Source organism: Salvelinus namaycush, chromosome 26 (assembly GCF_016432855.1).
Source record: "Salvelinus namaycush isolate Seneca chromosome 26, SaNama_1.0, whole genome shotgun sequence".
In the NCBI taxonomy this organism is placed as follows: domain Eukaryota; kingdom Metazoa; phylum Chordata; class Actinopteri; order Salmoniformes; family Salmonidae; genus Salvelinus; species Salvelinus namaycush.
In genome coordinates this window covers 33181713-33195780 of record NC_052332.1, presented here as the reverse complement: position 1 = coordinate 33195780, position 14068 = coordinate 33181713, and the positions used below count along the sequence as shown (strand labels likewise).

At 49.6% G+C, this 14068-nt stretch overlaps 1 protein-coding gene across 1 annotated transcript; it reads left to right on the top strand.

The window, feature by feature from the left end:
• The first annotated feature begins 10923 nt into the window (after positions 1-10923).
• si:ch211-244c8.4 (APC membrane recruitment protein 2) lies at positions 10924-13626 on the top strand. The gene is made up of 3 exons (XM_038964735.1): positions 10924-11831; positions 12293-12579; positions 12923-13626. The coding sequence occupies exons 1-3, from the start codon at positions 10924-10926 to the stop codon at positions 13624-13626; spliced, it is 1899 nt and encodes a 632-aa protein (XP_038820663.1).
• Positions 13627-14068: the final 442 nt, after the last annotated feature.

Here is a 14068-nt window from a genome sequence, read left to right as displayed (position 1 = left end):
AAATAGTGGTGTGACGTCAAAGCTCCAGCTTTTTGACTGAACCGAAGATTATCTATTATATTGACAAGATAGTCGAGTAGCCGCTCCAACAAATGACTGAACAATGGAAATACATGTCCTCAAAGACGGAAGGCAAACGGGAGGAGTCAATATCAGGTGGGACCATTCTAGCCAATCAGAGGACAGATACGCGAGTGAACAACACGCACAACTCCAATATAAATTTTGACGTTTTTTCCCAAATTGCCACCCACGTGCGTCCACTTATATAGTGCATTCGTAAACCTCACAATTACAATTACGAAACGTGTATACGATCAAATAAGCCTCACGTGGAAAATTAGCAGTTACATTTTTTGCTCGACCAAATTCGACACTGTCTCATTGACCTCCATACAATCCCTCACTTCGTGGACAGATTTTGGGCAGAGTAATGCCGCGTTCAAAACCACTGGGAGCTTGGAACTCGGAAATCTCCGAATTCAGTCTGTTCAAAACAACTGGGAACTTGGAGAAAAAAATACGAGCTCCGACTGGGAAAAATCGATTCGAATAGTCATCCAACTCAGAATTTCCACTCGGGAACTTTCTTTTTACAGCTTTTTAGACTTTCCGACCTGAAGATCACTGACGTCATGATTTGACCTCGTATTATTCCGAGTTCCCAGGTGTTTTGAACGCGGACGTGAATTGACAATCTTATTAAATTACCGAATTGTGTGGGGGTGGGTGATTCTAATAAGTTAGTATTGCAATGTCTGCTTGTATTCATTGTTTGTAATTTCCACTTTAAAACGTCAGACTTGATTTCCCTAAGGAAACATTTATCAACCCCTACAAAAAATGTCCATTAATTATAATCCACATAATAATTCACATTTCCTGTTGTTGCAAAATGATTTCCCTGCTGTAGCAAACTAGCTCAAATGAAGATCTTACGTCTGTAAGCCTAATACAGGGGTCTTCAACCTTTCCTTCCCGCACTGGTAGCCTATTCTCGGATGCTTTTTCAAGGCCTATGTCAGATATTCCAGTGAGTGTAATTGGCTCCAATGAGTGTAATTTGCTCAATATTAGGAGTTGATAAATACATTTGACATCATTAGAATATATTCTCCTCTTTTCTACTGTAGGTATGTTGCTAGCGATATAAAAAATTAAAAAACACTGAAAAAAAAAATATTATTTATATTATTTTATGTATTTTATAGGACCCACTACAGTACCTTCGTGGACCCCCAGTTGAAAACCCCTGGCCTAAACCACAAGAGAATGGATAACATGTTTTATATGCTTCACCTCATGTATCAGAGTTTATGACCTGGTTGCCAAACTTGCCATATTTGTTTGGAGATAACAGATAGGCTGTGCCAGGTACCTACTGTTTCTTTTATTTTAATATGCAAATGTTGTTTCCTTCTGAGGTCAATTTGTGTACGATTATAATTTGTCACATGTTAGCCCCAACTTCACATGGCCAAACCCTACAGCCTTACTCAAGCTGAGATTAGCTATTATATATATTATTTTATTGGCCAAAGTACAGTGCTCCTACCTAGAAACAGAGGGCAGCAGTGCTATTGAAAAAGATACCCGCAGACTAGTTCGTAGCCTACATGATCCAACTTAAGCTTATTTAAGTCTGCCTGTAACCATGAGAATATAGCAGATAAACAAAGTCAACTGAACAGAATTGATCAACAGGCTAACGGTCCAAAATGAGTGCAGATACAATACACAATTCAAATCAAATCACATTTTATTTGTCACATGCGCCGAATACAACAGGTGTAGTGAAATGAGGTGTGCCTTACAGTGAAATGCTTACTTACAAGCCCTTAACCAACAATGCAGTTTTAAGAAAATACCCCCCGAAAAATGAAGAGATAATAATAACAAATAATTAAAGAGCAGCAGTAAATAACAATAGCAGGGCTGTATACAGGGGGTACCGGTACATAGTCAATGTGCGGGGGCACCAGTGTCGAGGTAATTGAGGTAATATGTACATGTAGGTAGAGTTATTAAAGTGACTTTGCATAGATAATAACAGAGAGTAGCAGCAGCATAGAAGGGGGGGGGGGGGGGGGGGGGCAGTGCAAATAGTCTGGGTAGCCATTTGATTAGTTCAGGAGTCTTATGGCTTGGGGGTAGAAGCTGTTTAGAAGCCTCTTGGACCTAGACTTGGCGCTCCAGTACCGCTTGCCGTGCGGTAGCAGAGAGAACAGTCTATGACTAGGGTGGCTGGAGTCTTGGTATAGAGGTCCTGGATGGCAGGAAGCTTGGCCCCGGTGATGTACTGGGTCCGTACTCACCACGCTCTGTAGTGCCTTGCGGTCGGAGGCCGAGCAGTTGCCATACCAGGCAGTGATGCAACCCGTCAGGATGCTCTCGTTGGTGCAGCTGTAAAGCCTTTTGAGGATCTGAGGACCCATGCCAAATCTTTTCAGTCTCCTGAGGGGGAATAGGTTTTGTCGTGCCCTCTTCACGACTGTCTTGGTGTGCTTGGACCATCTTAGTTTGTTGGTGATGTGGACACCAAGGAACTTGAAGCTCTCAAACTGCTCCACTACAGCCCCATCGATGAGAATGGCGGCGTGCTCGGTCCTCCTTTTCCTGTAGTTCACAATCATCTCCTTTGTCTTGATCACGTTGAGGGAGAGGTTGTTATTCTTGCACCACACGGTCAGGTCTCTGACCTCCTCCCTATAGGCTGTCTTATCATTGGTCAGTGATCAGGCCTACCACTGTTGTGTCATCAGCAAACTTAATGATGGGGTTGGAGTCGTGCCTGGCCCGTGCAGTCATGAGTGAACAGGGAGTACAGGAAGGGACTGAGCACACACCCCTGAGGGGCCCCCGTGTTGAGGTACAGCGTGACGGAAGTGTTGTTACCTACCCTTACCACCTGGGGGCAGGCCAGGATCCAGTTGCAGAGGGAGGTGTTTAATCCCAGGGTCCTTAGCTTAGTGATGAGCTTTGAGGGCACTATGGTGTTGAACACTGAGCTGTAGTCAATGAATAGCATTCTCACATAGGTGTTCATTTTGTCCAGGTGGGAAAGGGAAGTGTGGAGTGCAATAGAGATTGCATCATCTGTGGATCTGTGGATCTGGTATGCAAATTGTAGTAGGTCTAGTGTTTCTGGGATAATGGTGTTGATGTGAGCCATGACCAGCCTTTCGAAGCATTTCATGGCTACAGACGTGGGTGCTACCGGTCTGTAGTCATTTAGGCAGGTTACCTTAGTGTTCTTGGGTACAGGGACTATGGTGGTCTGCTTGAAACATGTTGGTATTAAAGACTCAGACAGGGAGAGGTTGAAAATGTCAGTGAAGACACTTGCCAGTTGGTCAGCACATGCTCGGAGTACACATCCTGGTAATCCATCTGGCCCAGTGACCTTATGAATGTTGACCTGTTTAAAGGTTTTACTCACATCGGCTACGGAGAGCGTGATCACACAGTCGTCCAGAACAGCTGGTGCTCTCATGCATGTTTCAGTGTTACTTGCCTCAAAGCGAGCAAAGAAGTTATTTAGCTCGTCTGGTAGGCTCGTGTCACTGGGTAGATCTCGGCTGTTCTTCCCTTTGTAGTCTGTAATAGCTGCAAGCCCTGCCACATCTGACGAGCGTCAGAGCCAGTGTAGTACGATTCAATCTTAGTCCTGTATTGATGCGTTGCCTGTTTGATGGTTCGTCAAAGGGCTTAGCGGGATTTCTTATAAGCTTCCGGGTTAGAGTCCTGCTCCTTGAAAGCGGCAGCTTTACCCTTTAGCTCAGTGCGAATGTTGCCTGTAATCCATGGCTTCTGGTTGGGATATGTACACTACCGTTCAAAAGTTTGGGGTCACCTAGAAATGTCCTTGTTTTTGGAAGAATTGTTTGTCCATTAAAATAACATCAAATCGATCAGAAATACAGTGTAGACATTGTAATGTTGTAAATTACTATTGTTGCTGGAAACGGCAAATTATTTTTATGGAATATCTACATAGGCGTACAGAGGCCCATTATCAGCAACCATCACTCCTGTGTTCCAATGGCAAAACTGTTGTGCTTATTAAAGAAGCAATAACACTGGCCTTCTTTAGACTAGTTGAGTATCTGGAGCGTCAGCATTTGTGGGTTCGATTAGAGGCTCAAAATGGCCCAAACCATGAACTTTCTTCTGAAACTCGTCAGTCTATTTTTGTTCTGAGAAATTAAGGCTATTACATGCAAGAAATTGCCAGGAAACTGAAGATCTCGTACAACGCTGTGTACCACTCCCTTCAAAGGACTGCGCAAACTGGCTCTAACCAGAATAGAAAGAGGAGTGAGAGGCCCTGGTGCACAACTGAGCAAGAGGACAAGTACATTAGAGTATCTAGTTTGAGAAACAAACGCCTCACAAGTCCTCAACTGGCAGCTTCATTAAATAGTACCTGCAAAACACCAGTCTCAACGTCAACAGTGAAGAGGTGACTCCGGGATGCTGGCCTTCTAGGCAGAGTTGCAAAGAAAAAGCCATATCTCAGACTTGCCAATAAAAGAAAAGATTAAGATGGGCAAAGAACACAGACACTGGACAGAGGAACTCTGCCTGGAAGGCCAGCATCCCGGAGTCGCCTCCTCACTGTTGATGTTGAGACTGGTGTTTTGCGGGTACTATTTAATGAGTTGGCTGAACGCCATGACCGGGCATTGGACAGTTTGCTGAAGCAATTCCTCAGTTTGTCTGGGAGGCAGCCTACCACGGTGGTAACCCCACAGCCGCTCAGAAACCCAGCTGCTAGCAGCGCCGTCTCATCGATCACTCCACCTTCTCGGGAGCACCGTTTACCTCCCCCCGGAACGCTTCAATGGAGAGTAGAGCATCTGTCGGGCGTTTCTTCTAGCTCAGTGTGCCCTCATTTTCGAGCTTCAGCCCTCCTCTTTCCCCTCAGGCTATCTTGGAGCGATCCATCTCATCACGTGAATGTCCGGGAGGGCTCTCACGTGAGCTACTGCTGTATGGGAAGCAGCCGGCCATATGCGTTAGTCTGGAGGGATTCGTGGGAGAAGTGAAGGTTTTTTACACCCCATTCTCCGGGAGAGAAGCTGCTCGGAAGCTAATTCAGCTTCGGCAGGACTCCTGTAGTGTGGCCGACTGTGGTGGATTTTCGAAAGTTGGCAGCGGAGAGTGCTTGGAACCAGGAAGCACTGTTAGATATGTTCCTGCTAGGCGTCTCGGAGGAGGTCAAGGACGAGCTTGCTGCTCGGGAGTTACCTACGGATCTCGATTCCCTCATCGCTTTGACCATCCGAATTGATGGGGGCGACTTCGCTCACACGTCCAGGGATTCCACTTTGCATCCGAGTCATCCCGGAAGTCCCCGACGATCCCGTTGCCAAGAGAACCCGAGGCTTCCTGACCTTCCCCGAGAGTCGCCGAAGATGGCTGAGTCAACGGTTCCCGAGCGTATGCAACTAGGTAGAGCTGGGCTATTTCCAGCGGAACGGCAATACAGGATTGACACAAAGAGTTGTCTGTATTGCGGGACTCTTGGTAATTTTGTGTCCTCTTGTCCTTTAAAGAGATCAGGCTCACTGGTAGGAGTGAGTACTCCTGCTTCTCTTGCTCACACCCCTGCCCATGCCATTCTGCTGTGGGGAAACCAGTCTAAATCTTTTCGGGTCCTCATTGACTCTGGGACCGATGAGAGTTTTTTGGATGCTACCCTGGCTTCTGAGCTGAACATCCCCTCTCAGCCTCTCTCCACTCTCATGGATGTTAGAGCACTGGACGGGCGGTCTATAGGCCGGGTCACTCATATCACCACTCCCATCAACCTACGGGTGCCATCGCTCCACCATCCCCTTTCTGGGTGTACATCATCTCAGCTGGGAGTGTCCAGATGGATCCTGGGATGTGAGGCCTGTGGTGGATTGCCCCAGCCTTCGTCCAGGGCGCAGCTGGAACGTTTCCTGGGGTTCGCCAACTTCTATCCTTGCTTCATCCGGGGATACAGCACCATGGCTTCCCCCCTGTAAGCACTCACCTCTCCCAAGGTCCTGTTCACGTGGTCCCTTGCTGCGGACCGGGCATTCCGGGATGTCAAACACCGCTTCACCACTGCTCCCATCCTGGTTCATCCTGACCCCTCCCGTCAGTTTGTGGTGGAGGCCGATGGAGTTGGAGGAATGGAGGCACTGGCTTGAAGGGGCGCAACACTCGTTTATCGTATAGACCGACCACAAAAATCTTGAGTATCTCCGCACCGCCAAACGTCTCAACTCCAGGCAAGCTTGATGGGCCCTGCTGTTCACACGGTTCAACTTCTCCTCTCCTATCGTCTGGGATCCAAGAATGTCAAGCCGGATGCACTGTCGTGCCGTTATGGCACAGTGGTCCCAGCCGAACCTCGGGGGGGGGGGGGGGGGGGGTGTTAAACCGGGTGTTAGTGCCTGACGCAGTCCGCTCCGCAGTCCTGGAGTGGGCCCACTCCTCTAGACTGGCCTGCCACCCGGGCTCCCACCGGACCCTGGCTTTTGTGCGACGACGCTTTTGGTGGCCAACCTTGGTCCCTGACATCTCTGTATTCGTTGCCACTTGCACAGTGTGTGCACAAAACAAGACTCCTCGACAAGCTCCTGCTGGTCTCCTCCAACCTCTGCCTGTCCCTCCCCGTCCCTGGTCCCACATCTCCCTGGACATTGTCACGGGTCTTCCCCCATCTGATGGCAACTCCGCCATCCTGACTGTGGTGGATCTGTTTTCCAAGGCCGCCCACTTCATTCCTCTCCCCAAACAACCATCTGCCAAGGAGACGGCCCAGCTCAGGGTGCAGCACGTCTTCCTTCTCCATGGACTGCCGGTCGACATGGTCTCTGACCGGGGCCCTCAGTTCTCTTCTCGGTTCTGGAAGACATTCTGCACCCTCATTGGGTTGTCGGCCAGCCTGTCCTCCGGATTCCACCCCCAGTCCAATGGCCAGTCGGAGCGAGCCAACCAGGATCTGGAGACTACTCTTCGCTGCCTGGTCTCTGCCAACCCTACCACCTGGAGTTAGCAACTGGTATGGGTTGAGTACGCCTGCAACACCCTTCCCTGCTCTGCCACGGGCCTATTTCCTTTTGAGTATTCCCTGGGGTATCAGCCCCCGCTCTTCCCTGAGCAGGAATTCCTTCTGCCCAGATGTTTGTCCGCCGTTGTCGTCGTACCTGGAGGAGAGCCCGGTCGGCCCTCCTCAAGACCACATCCAGGTATCGACGACAAGCGGATTGCCATCAGACCCCGGCTCCCCAGTATCGTTTCGGGCAGAAGGTATGGCTCTCCACCCGGGACCTGCCCCTCCGGGTGGAGTCCCGTAAACTTTCCCCCGTTTCAAGCCCGTTCCCCATCTCTTTTTGCCCCACTGCTGTTCGTCTTCTGTTACCCCGTACCCTCCGTATTCACCCTACTTTCCATGTGTCTAGGATTAAGCCCGTGTCTCACAGCCCTTTGTCTTCTGTTTCCAGGCCCACCTCTCCTCCCCGTGTCATCGATGGCTATCCGGCATACACGGTGAGACGCCTCCTGAGTGTTCGACCACGGGGCAGGGGTTTCCAGTACCTGGTTGACTGGGAGGGTTATGGCCTGGAGGAGAGGTGCTGGGTCCCTGCTAAAAACATCCTGGACCCGGCCCTCATCAACAACTTTCACCACCGGCACCCCAGTCAACCAGGTATGCACCCAGGTAGGACACCAGGTGGCGCCCCTGGAGGGGGGGGGGGGGGGGTACTGTCATGCCCTGATCTGTTTCACCTGTCCTTGTGATTGTCTACACCCCCCTCCAGGTGTCTCCCATCTTCACCATTATCCCCTGTGTATTTATACCTGTGTTCTGTTTGTCTGTTGCCAGTTCGTCTTGTTTGTCAAGTCAACCAGCATTTTTGTATCAGCTCCTGCTTTTCCCCAGTCTCTCTGTTCTCGTCCTCCTGGTTTTTGACCCTTGCCTGTCCTGACCCTGAGCCCACCCTCCTGACCACTCTGCTTGCCCCTGAGCCTGCCTGCCGTCCTGTACCTTTGCATCACGTATCTTGATTATCGACCTCTGTCTGACCTTACCCTGAGCCTGCCTGCCGTCTTGTACCTTTGCTCCTGTTGCTGTAATAAACATTGTTACTTTGAGACTGTCTGCATCTGGGTCTTAACTTATCCTGATACTAAAGTGTTCTGGTGAAAGTAGTACTTGAAGTCTGAATGAATAAAGCGGAAAAGAGGAACGAGAAAGGTGTGAAAGATGGAGACCGGGGTAGAGAGGTGGATGTGAAAGATGGAGACCAGGATAGAGAGGTGGATGTGAAAGATGGAGACCAGGATAGAGAGGTGGATGTGAAAGATGGAGACCAGGATAGAGAAGTGGATGTGAAAGATGGAGACCAGGATAGAGAGGTGGATGTGAAAGATGGAGTGAGGGTAGAGAGGTGGATGTGAAAGATGGAGACCGGGGTAGAGAGGTGGATGTGAAAGATGGAGACAGGGTAGAGAGGTGGATGTGAAAGATGGAGACCAGGATAGAGAGGTGGATGTGAAAGATGGAGTCCGGGGTAGAGAGGTGGATGTGAAAGATGGAGACAGGGTAGAGAGGTGGATGTGAAAGATGGAGACTGGGATAGAGAGGTGGATGTGAAAGATGGAGACAGGGTAGAGAGGTGGATGTGAAAGATGGAGACAGGGTAGAGAGGTGGATGTGAAAGATGGAGACCAGGATAGAGAGGTGGATGTGAAAGATGGAGACAGGGTAGAGAGGTGGATGTGAAAGATGGAGTGAAGGTAGAGAGGTGGATGTGAAAGATGGAGACAGGGTAGAGAGGTGGATGTGAAAGATGGAGACAGGGTAGAGAGATGGATGTGAAAGATGGAGACAGGGTAGAGAGATGGATGTGAAAGATGGAGACCAGGATAGAGAGGTGGATGTGAAAGATGGAGACCAGGATAGAGAGGTGGATGTGAAAGATGGAGACAGGGTAGAGAGGTGGATGTGAAAGATGGAGACAGGGTAGAGAGGTGGATGTGAAAGATGGAGACCAGGATAGAGAGGTGGATGTGAAAGATGGAGACAGGGTAGAGAGGTGGATGTGAAAGATGGAGACAGGGTAGAGAGGTGGATGTGAAAGATGGAGACAGGGTAGAGAGGTGGATGTGAAAGATGGAGACCAGGATAGAGAGGTGGATGTGAAAGATGGAGTGAGGGTAGAGAGGTGGATGTGAAAGATGGAGACCAGGATAGAGAGGTGGATGTGAAATATGGAGACCAGGATAGAGAGGTGGATGTGAAAGATGGAGACCAGGATAGAGAGGTGGATGTGAAAGATGGAGACCAGGATAGAGAGGTGGATGTGAAAGATGGAGACAGGGTAGAGAGGTGGATGTGAAAGATGGAGACCAGGATAGAGAGGTGGATGTGAAAGATGGAGACCAGGATAGAGAGGTGGATGTGAAAGATGGAGACCAGGATAGAGAGGTGGATGTGAAAGATGGAGACCAGGATAGAGAGGTGGATGTGAAAGATGGAGTGAGGGTAGAGAGGTGGATGTGGAAGATGGAGACCAGGGTAGAGTGATGGAGTAAAAACTTTGCACTCGTCTTTTGCTACTAGCTATAATTATACTGCTAACTTCTTTAATGAGGAAAAGTGTACTTACTATGACTGATATGTGGTTGTCTCAATTAGCTATCTTAAGATGAATGCACTAACTAAGTCGCCGTGGATAAGAGTGTCTGCTGAATTACTCAAATGGGAAGGAGTGGAGGAGAGAGGCATGTAAAAACAGAAATTGAGGAATGGCGCAAAAATGAGGCGAGATAATGAAGATGGAAGAGGGTGGAATCACACTCAAGAAACTGTGTTGGATAGGATGGCAACAAGCTCTCTGAGTGGAGTGCATAATGAATTCCATTAGAATATGTATGTGCGCGCGTGTGTGTGTGTATGTTCATTTGTGTGAGAGAGTGAGAGAAAATGAGTTCTCTGCTTCCAGGCGATATAGAAGGAAAGATCCTCTCAGAGACTACATGCTCAGCCCAGACAGAGCTCTATGCTATTTAGCAATAATGTGCAACATAAGTACATTAGAGCTTTAATAGTTCTCAAATTCCACATTCCCCTCAAATCCGAATTTTCCAGATTTACACAAATCCTATATGTGGGACATGAATCTGTCAGGAATGGCACCATGTTTTATTCAATTGGATTTATGTAATTAATATGAAAGGCTTGTTTGTCATCGTCCCTGATCTTGATTGTTGTTGGAGCTGTTGGAGAGGTCAAGGCAGTGGAGGTTTGTGTTGGGAGGGAGCATTTACAGGCAAACACATGCCACATGCACTCTTAAAATCAATGAATAAATATAGCCCTACATGCTTAACAAGTCAGGAATGACACGCTGCATTTACAGGCAAAGACAGACACATAAACATAAAACAGGTAAAATGCATACGTAACAACACAGGGGACATGAAACTCAGACAGAGTTGTAAACAAAAATAGACAGAGAGATAGAGAGGGGAGGGGGGTATCAGCGATAGAGAAAGAGTAAGAAAGACGAGAGTGGTGTCTGGGGTGGGATGATGAAAGCCTCTGGCTCTGCTCCATCACTGACGAAAGCTGCTCAGCCCCTCAGTTGCCATGGAGACCTGCAGGAGCAGCCAGAGAAAAAGAGGGGATAGGGAGATGGGAGGGGCATGTGAGGGCGAAATAGAGGAGAAAGAGCTGGAGGGGAGAGATAGGCAAAGGGAGGGATAGAGAGAGGAGAGAGAAACATACTGCAAGCAATTGAAGCACAGCCAGTCTGCAGAGACGGGAAAAAGCGTAAGGTACGAGAAAATAATGGTAAATGTTCAGTTAGCTATAGGTGGGTGAGAGAAATAGAGCACGAAATAGGAAGATAACAACAGACAGGAATATAGAGATTCAAAATGGATGTACAGTCGGAGAGTAGCGAACCCTCGCCATGCGAGCCCCAGCCTCCTGGAAAAATCAGAAAAGCCTTCAAGCTGTTTGGGAAGCGCAAGCCAGGCAGCATCTTCTCCATACGTGGCAAAGGCGAGGGGAACAACAAGTCACCTATCACCAGGAGCAAGACAGTGGACGGATTAACGGAGTCCGTGGCAGCAGAGTCGGAGCTGGAGAAGGACAAGGAGCCGGAGAAGGAGCAGGAACCAGAGGTGAGTCAGAGAGAGGAGCAGGAACCAGAGGAGGAGCCCCTGGGTGATAATGGAAATCCCTCCATCCCTTCTGCCGACCTTCCCTCCATCTCCTCCATGACCTCCGCCAAATCCCTTAGCTTCCTGATGAAGCTGCAGCGCAGCCGACAAGGAGGAGTAGACCGGAGGTTCCGTACAGAGTCTCAGCCAACAATACGCCAGCGTCGTGGCTTGAAAGGGATCTTCGGCAGTATGGGAAGGAACCAGCGAGAGGAGGCCAGCGACGAGGCCGATACCCCTCCGAGCCCTCTCCTCATGTCGTCCTGTACAAACAGCATGGAGATCATCAAGGAGGACATGACTTTGACCCCCAGACCTGCGCCTCACAGCCTGGATGTCCCAGAACCTGAGTCTGGACAAGAGTCCCCTGTTTCATCCAAGAGCCCCACAGTGCAGGAGAGCTCAGCCTCTGTCCCACCAGAGACAACGGCTCTCTCAGCGGCTACATACAATGTCACTGGATCTAATGAGGATGTAGCGTCGCCTCTGCCCACCACTGAACCACCACTGTTGGATCCTGCTGTGGATCGTCTGAGGTCGCTGCTTGCAGACATCTCCTCTCTGATAAGCTTCGACTCGCTGACCGGATGTGGAGACATCACTGCTGAAGTGGAGGCAGAGTGGGGCAAAGCCAGCACCACTGTCCTAACCGGACATGGGACAAAGGGAGCTGTGGCTGGAGAGAGAACCTCAACTACTCTTTCAGCCAAATCCGCCCCTTCCCCTATACCAACCCCTGCTCCTACTGCTACTTATTCATCTAGTACAACCCCTATCCCAATGCTTACCCCTTCCTCTGCCCCTACTACCAAACCTACCTCCACTTTTACCCCTACAACCAAACCTGAACCTACCAGCTGGTCGATAAAACCTGAACCTAACCCTATTGTGACAACCAAACTCTCAACTATGTCCACAACTATCACTAGCCCTACCACCAAATCAAGCCCCACCCCTTTAACAAAACCCTCCCCTCCACCAACAACAAAATCCACCCCAAGCCCTGACCCTATTGGCATCACTGCTACCTCTACTTTCAAACCTGCTCCAGTGGTAACCTCATCCCCACCTCCTGCTCCAGTTGTAACGTCATCCCCACCTCCTGCTCCAATGGTAACCTCACCCCCACCTCCAGCCCCTGTAGTAACCTCATCCCCACCTCCTGCTCCAGTGGTAACCTCATCCCCACCTCCAGCCCCTATAGTAACCTCATCCCCACCTCCTGCTCCAGTGGTAACTTCATCCCCACCTCCTGCTCCAGTAGTAACCTCATCCCCACCTGCTCCAGTAGTAACCTCATCCCCACCTGCTCCAGTAGTAACCTCATCCCCACCTGCTCCAGTAGTAACCTCATCCAAGCCAGCTCCTGTAACCATCCCAGCCACTTTTACCTCTACCCCACCACCCAAAATGAACTCTGCCCCATGTCTGGATTCCATTACCGCACCTCCTTCCCTAACATCCTTTTATCCTATGGCTGTCCTGAGCTCAGCATTTAAAATTCCCTTTATCCCGGTTCCAGTGCTAGCCTCAGTCACTAGCCCTGCCCCTGTACAAACCCCCTCTTCAATTCTAGCGGACTCAAAGGCTCTCCCTGCCCCTACTCCAACACCAATCCCTATGTCTAAGACTCCTCCTTTCCCTACTCCTGCCCCTACCACAACTCCAGTCCCTATGTCTAAGACAACCCCTGTCTCTGCCCCTGCCCCAGTCCCTTCCTCTATGCCCTCTCCTGTTCTCACACCTCTCCCTCTGCAGGGTACACCCCTTGCCTCTGCTCAGGTGAAGGGTTGTGAGCGTAGGGCCTCTCTGAATAGAGGAGAGGACATGACGAGTCCAAACGGTATGGATGTGCGGGGTGCCTGGAAAAATTCACCCAAGAGAGAAGAGAAACGTCATGTTACACAGAATGAGATACACATGGTCCCCCAGGGCCCCCCCACAGAGAAGAAGACGCGCCCAATGAGGGCAGCAGGGCTCAGTAAGATCCCTGTCTGCGGTGGAGGCAGGACGGGCAAGTTGCTACTCCGTGAGAGTCAGCCCACTGACCACAAGGGGTGCTGGGACCCACCTATTACAGGGCTGGAAGAGGGGAATCAACCCCCTAGCTTACGGCACGGAGTCAGCAAGGACACAATTAGTAACTTCTCTGCTGAAGCCGAAGTTGAGGCCAGCCTGTCCCCTGTAAAACATAGCCCGGAGGAGAGTCGCCAGCTCCGGCAACCCACAGTCTACAGGGGTATACCACGTGACTCCAAGATACCTGTCAAGCTGGGAGTCCAGTGCAATATCCCTGTCCCCCAAGGAGCTAAGGATCTCCCGCGCTCCAAGATACCTTTGTCCAAGGTTCCTGTCCGCAGGATTGGCAATAAGCTCACAGCCACCACAGCTGCCAGCACTCAAATCAGAAAATAATGCTAAGAGACTGCTTCAAACATAAACATCCAAATGGTTGCTTTCACTCAAAATCATTATTTTAACATTATCACATGGGCACCCTTTGCCCTGTATATTTACAAAGACAGTCCAATAATTGTTTTGCTCTGGATCATCTTCATGACTTTCTCAAATGGCTCTCTATCCCACATCGCTGTAGTCTCTTTACTTATCCACACCAACAACAGCTTCAGAGCAACACTAACATGGAGGCTGAAGAACAACAACACATCTCCCCTGGGAACCGGAGTAATGACCATGGCTCCCTTGTATTGTGCCAACTTGACAGATGCATTCAGCCAAGGTTCAGGGCTAATCTCAAACTGGGATAAAATGGTGGTTGAGGAGGACGGTCACAACAACGTTTCTTTGGGATGTATCATTAAAGGGGACACGGTACGGTAGCATACCAAGGTCAGAA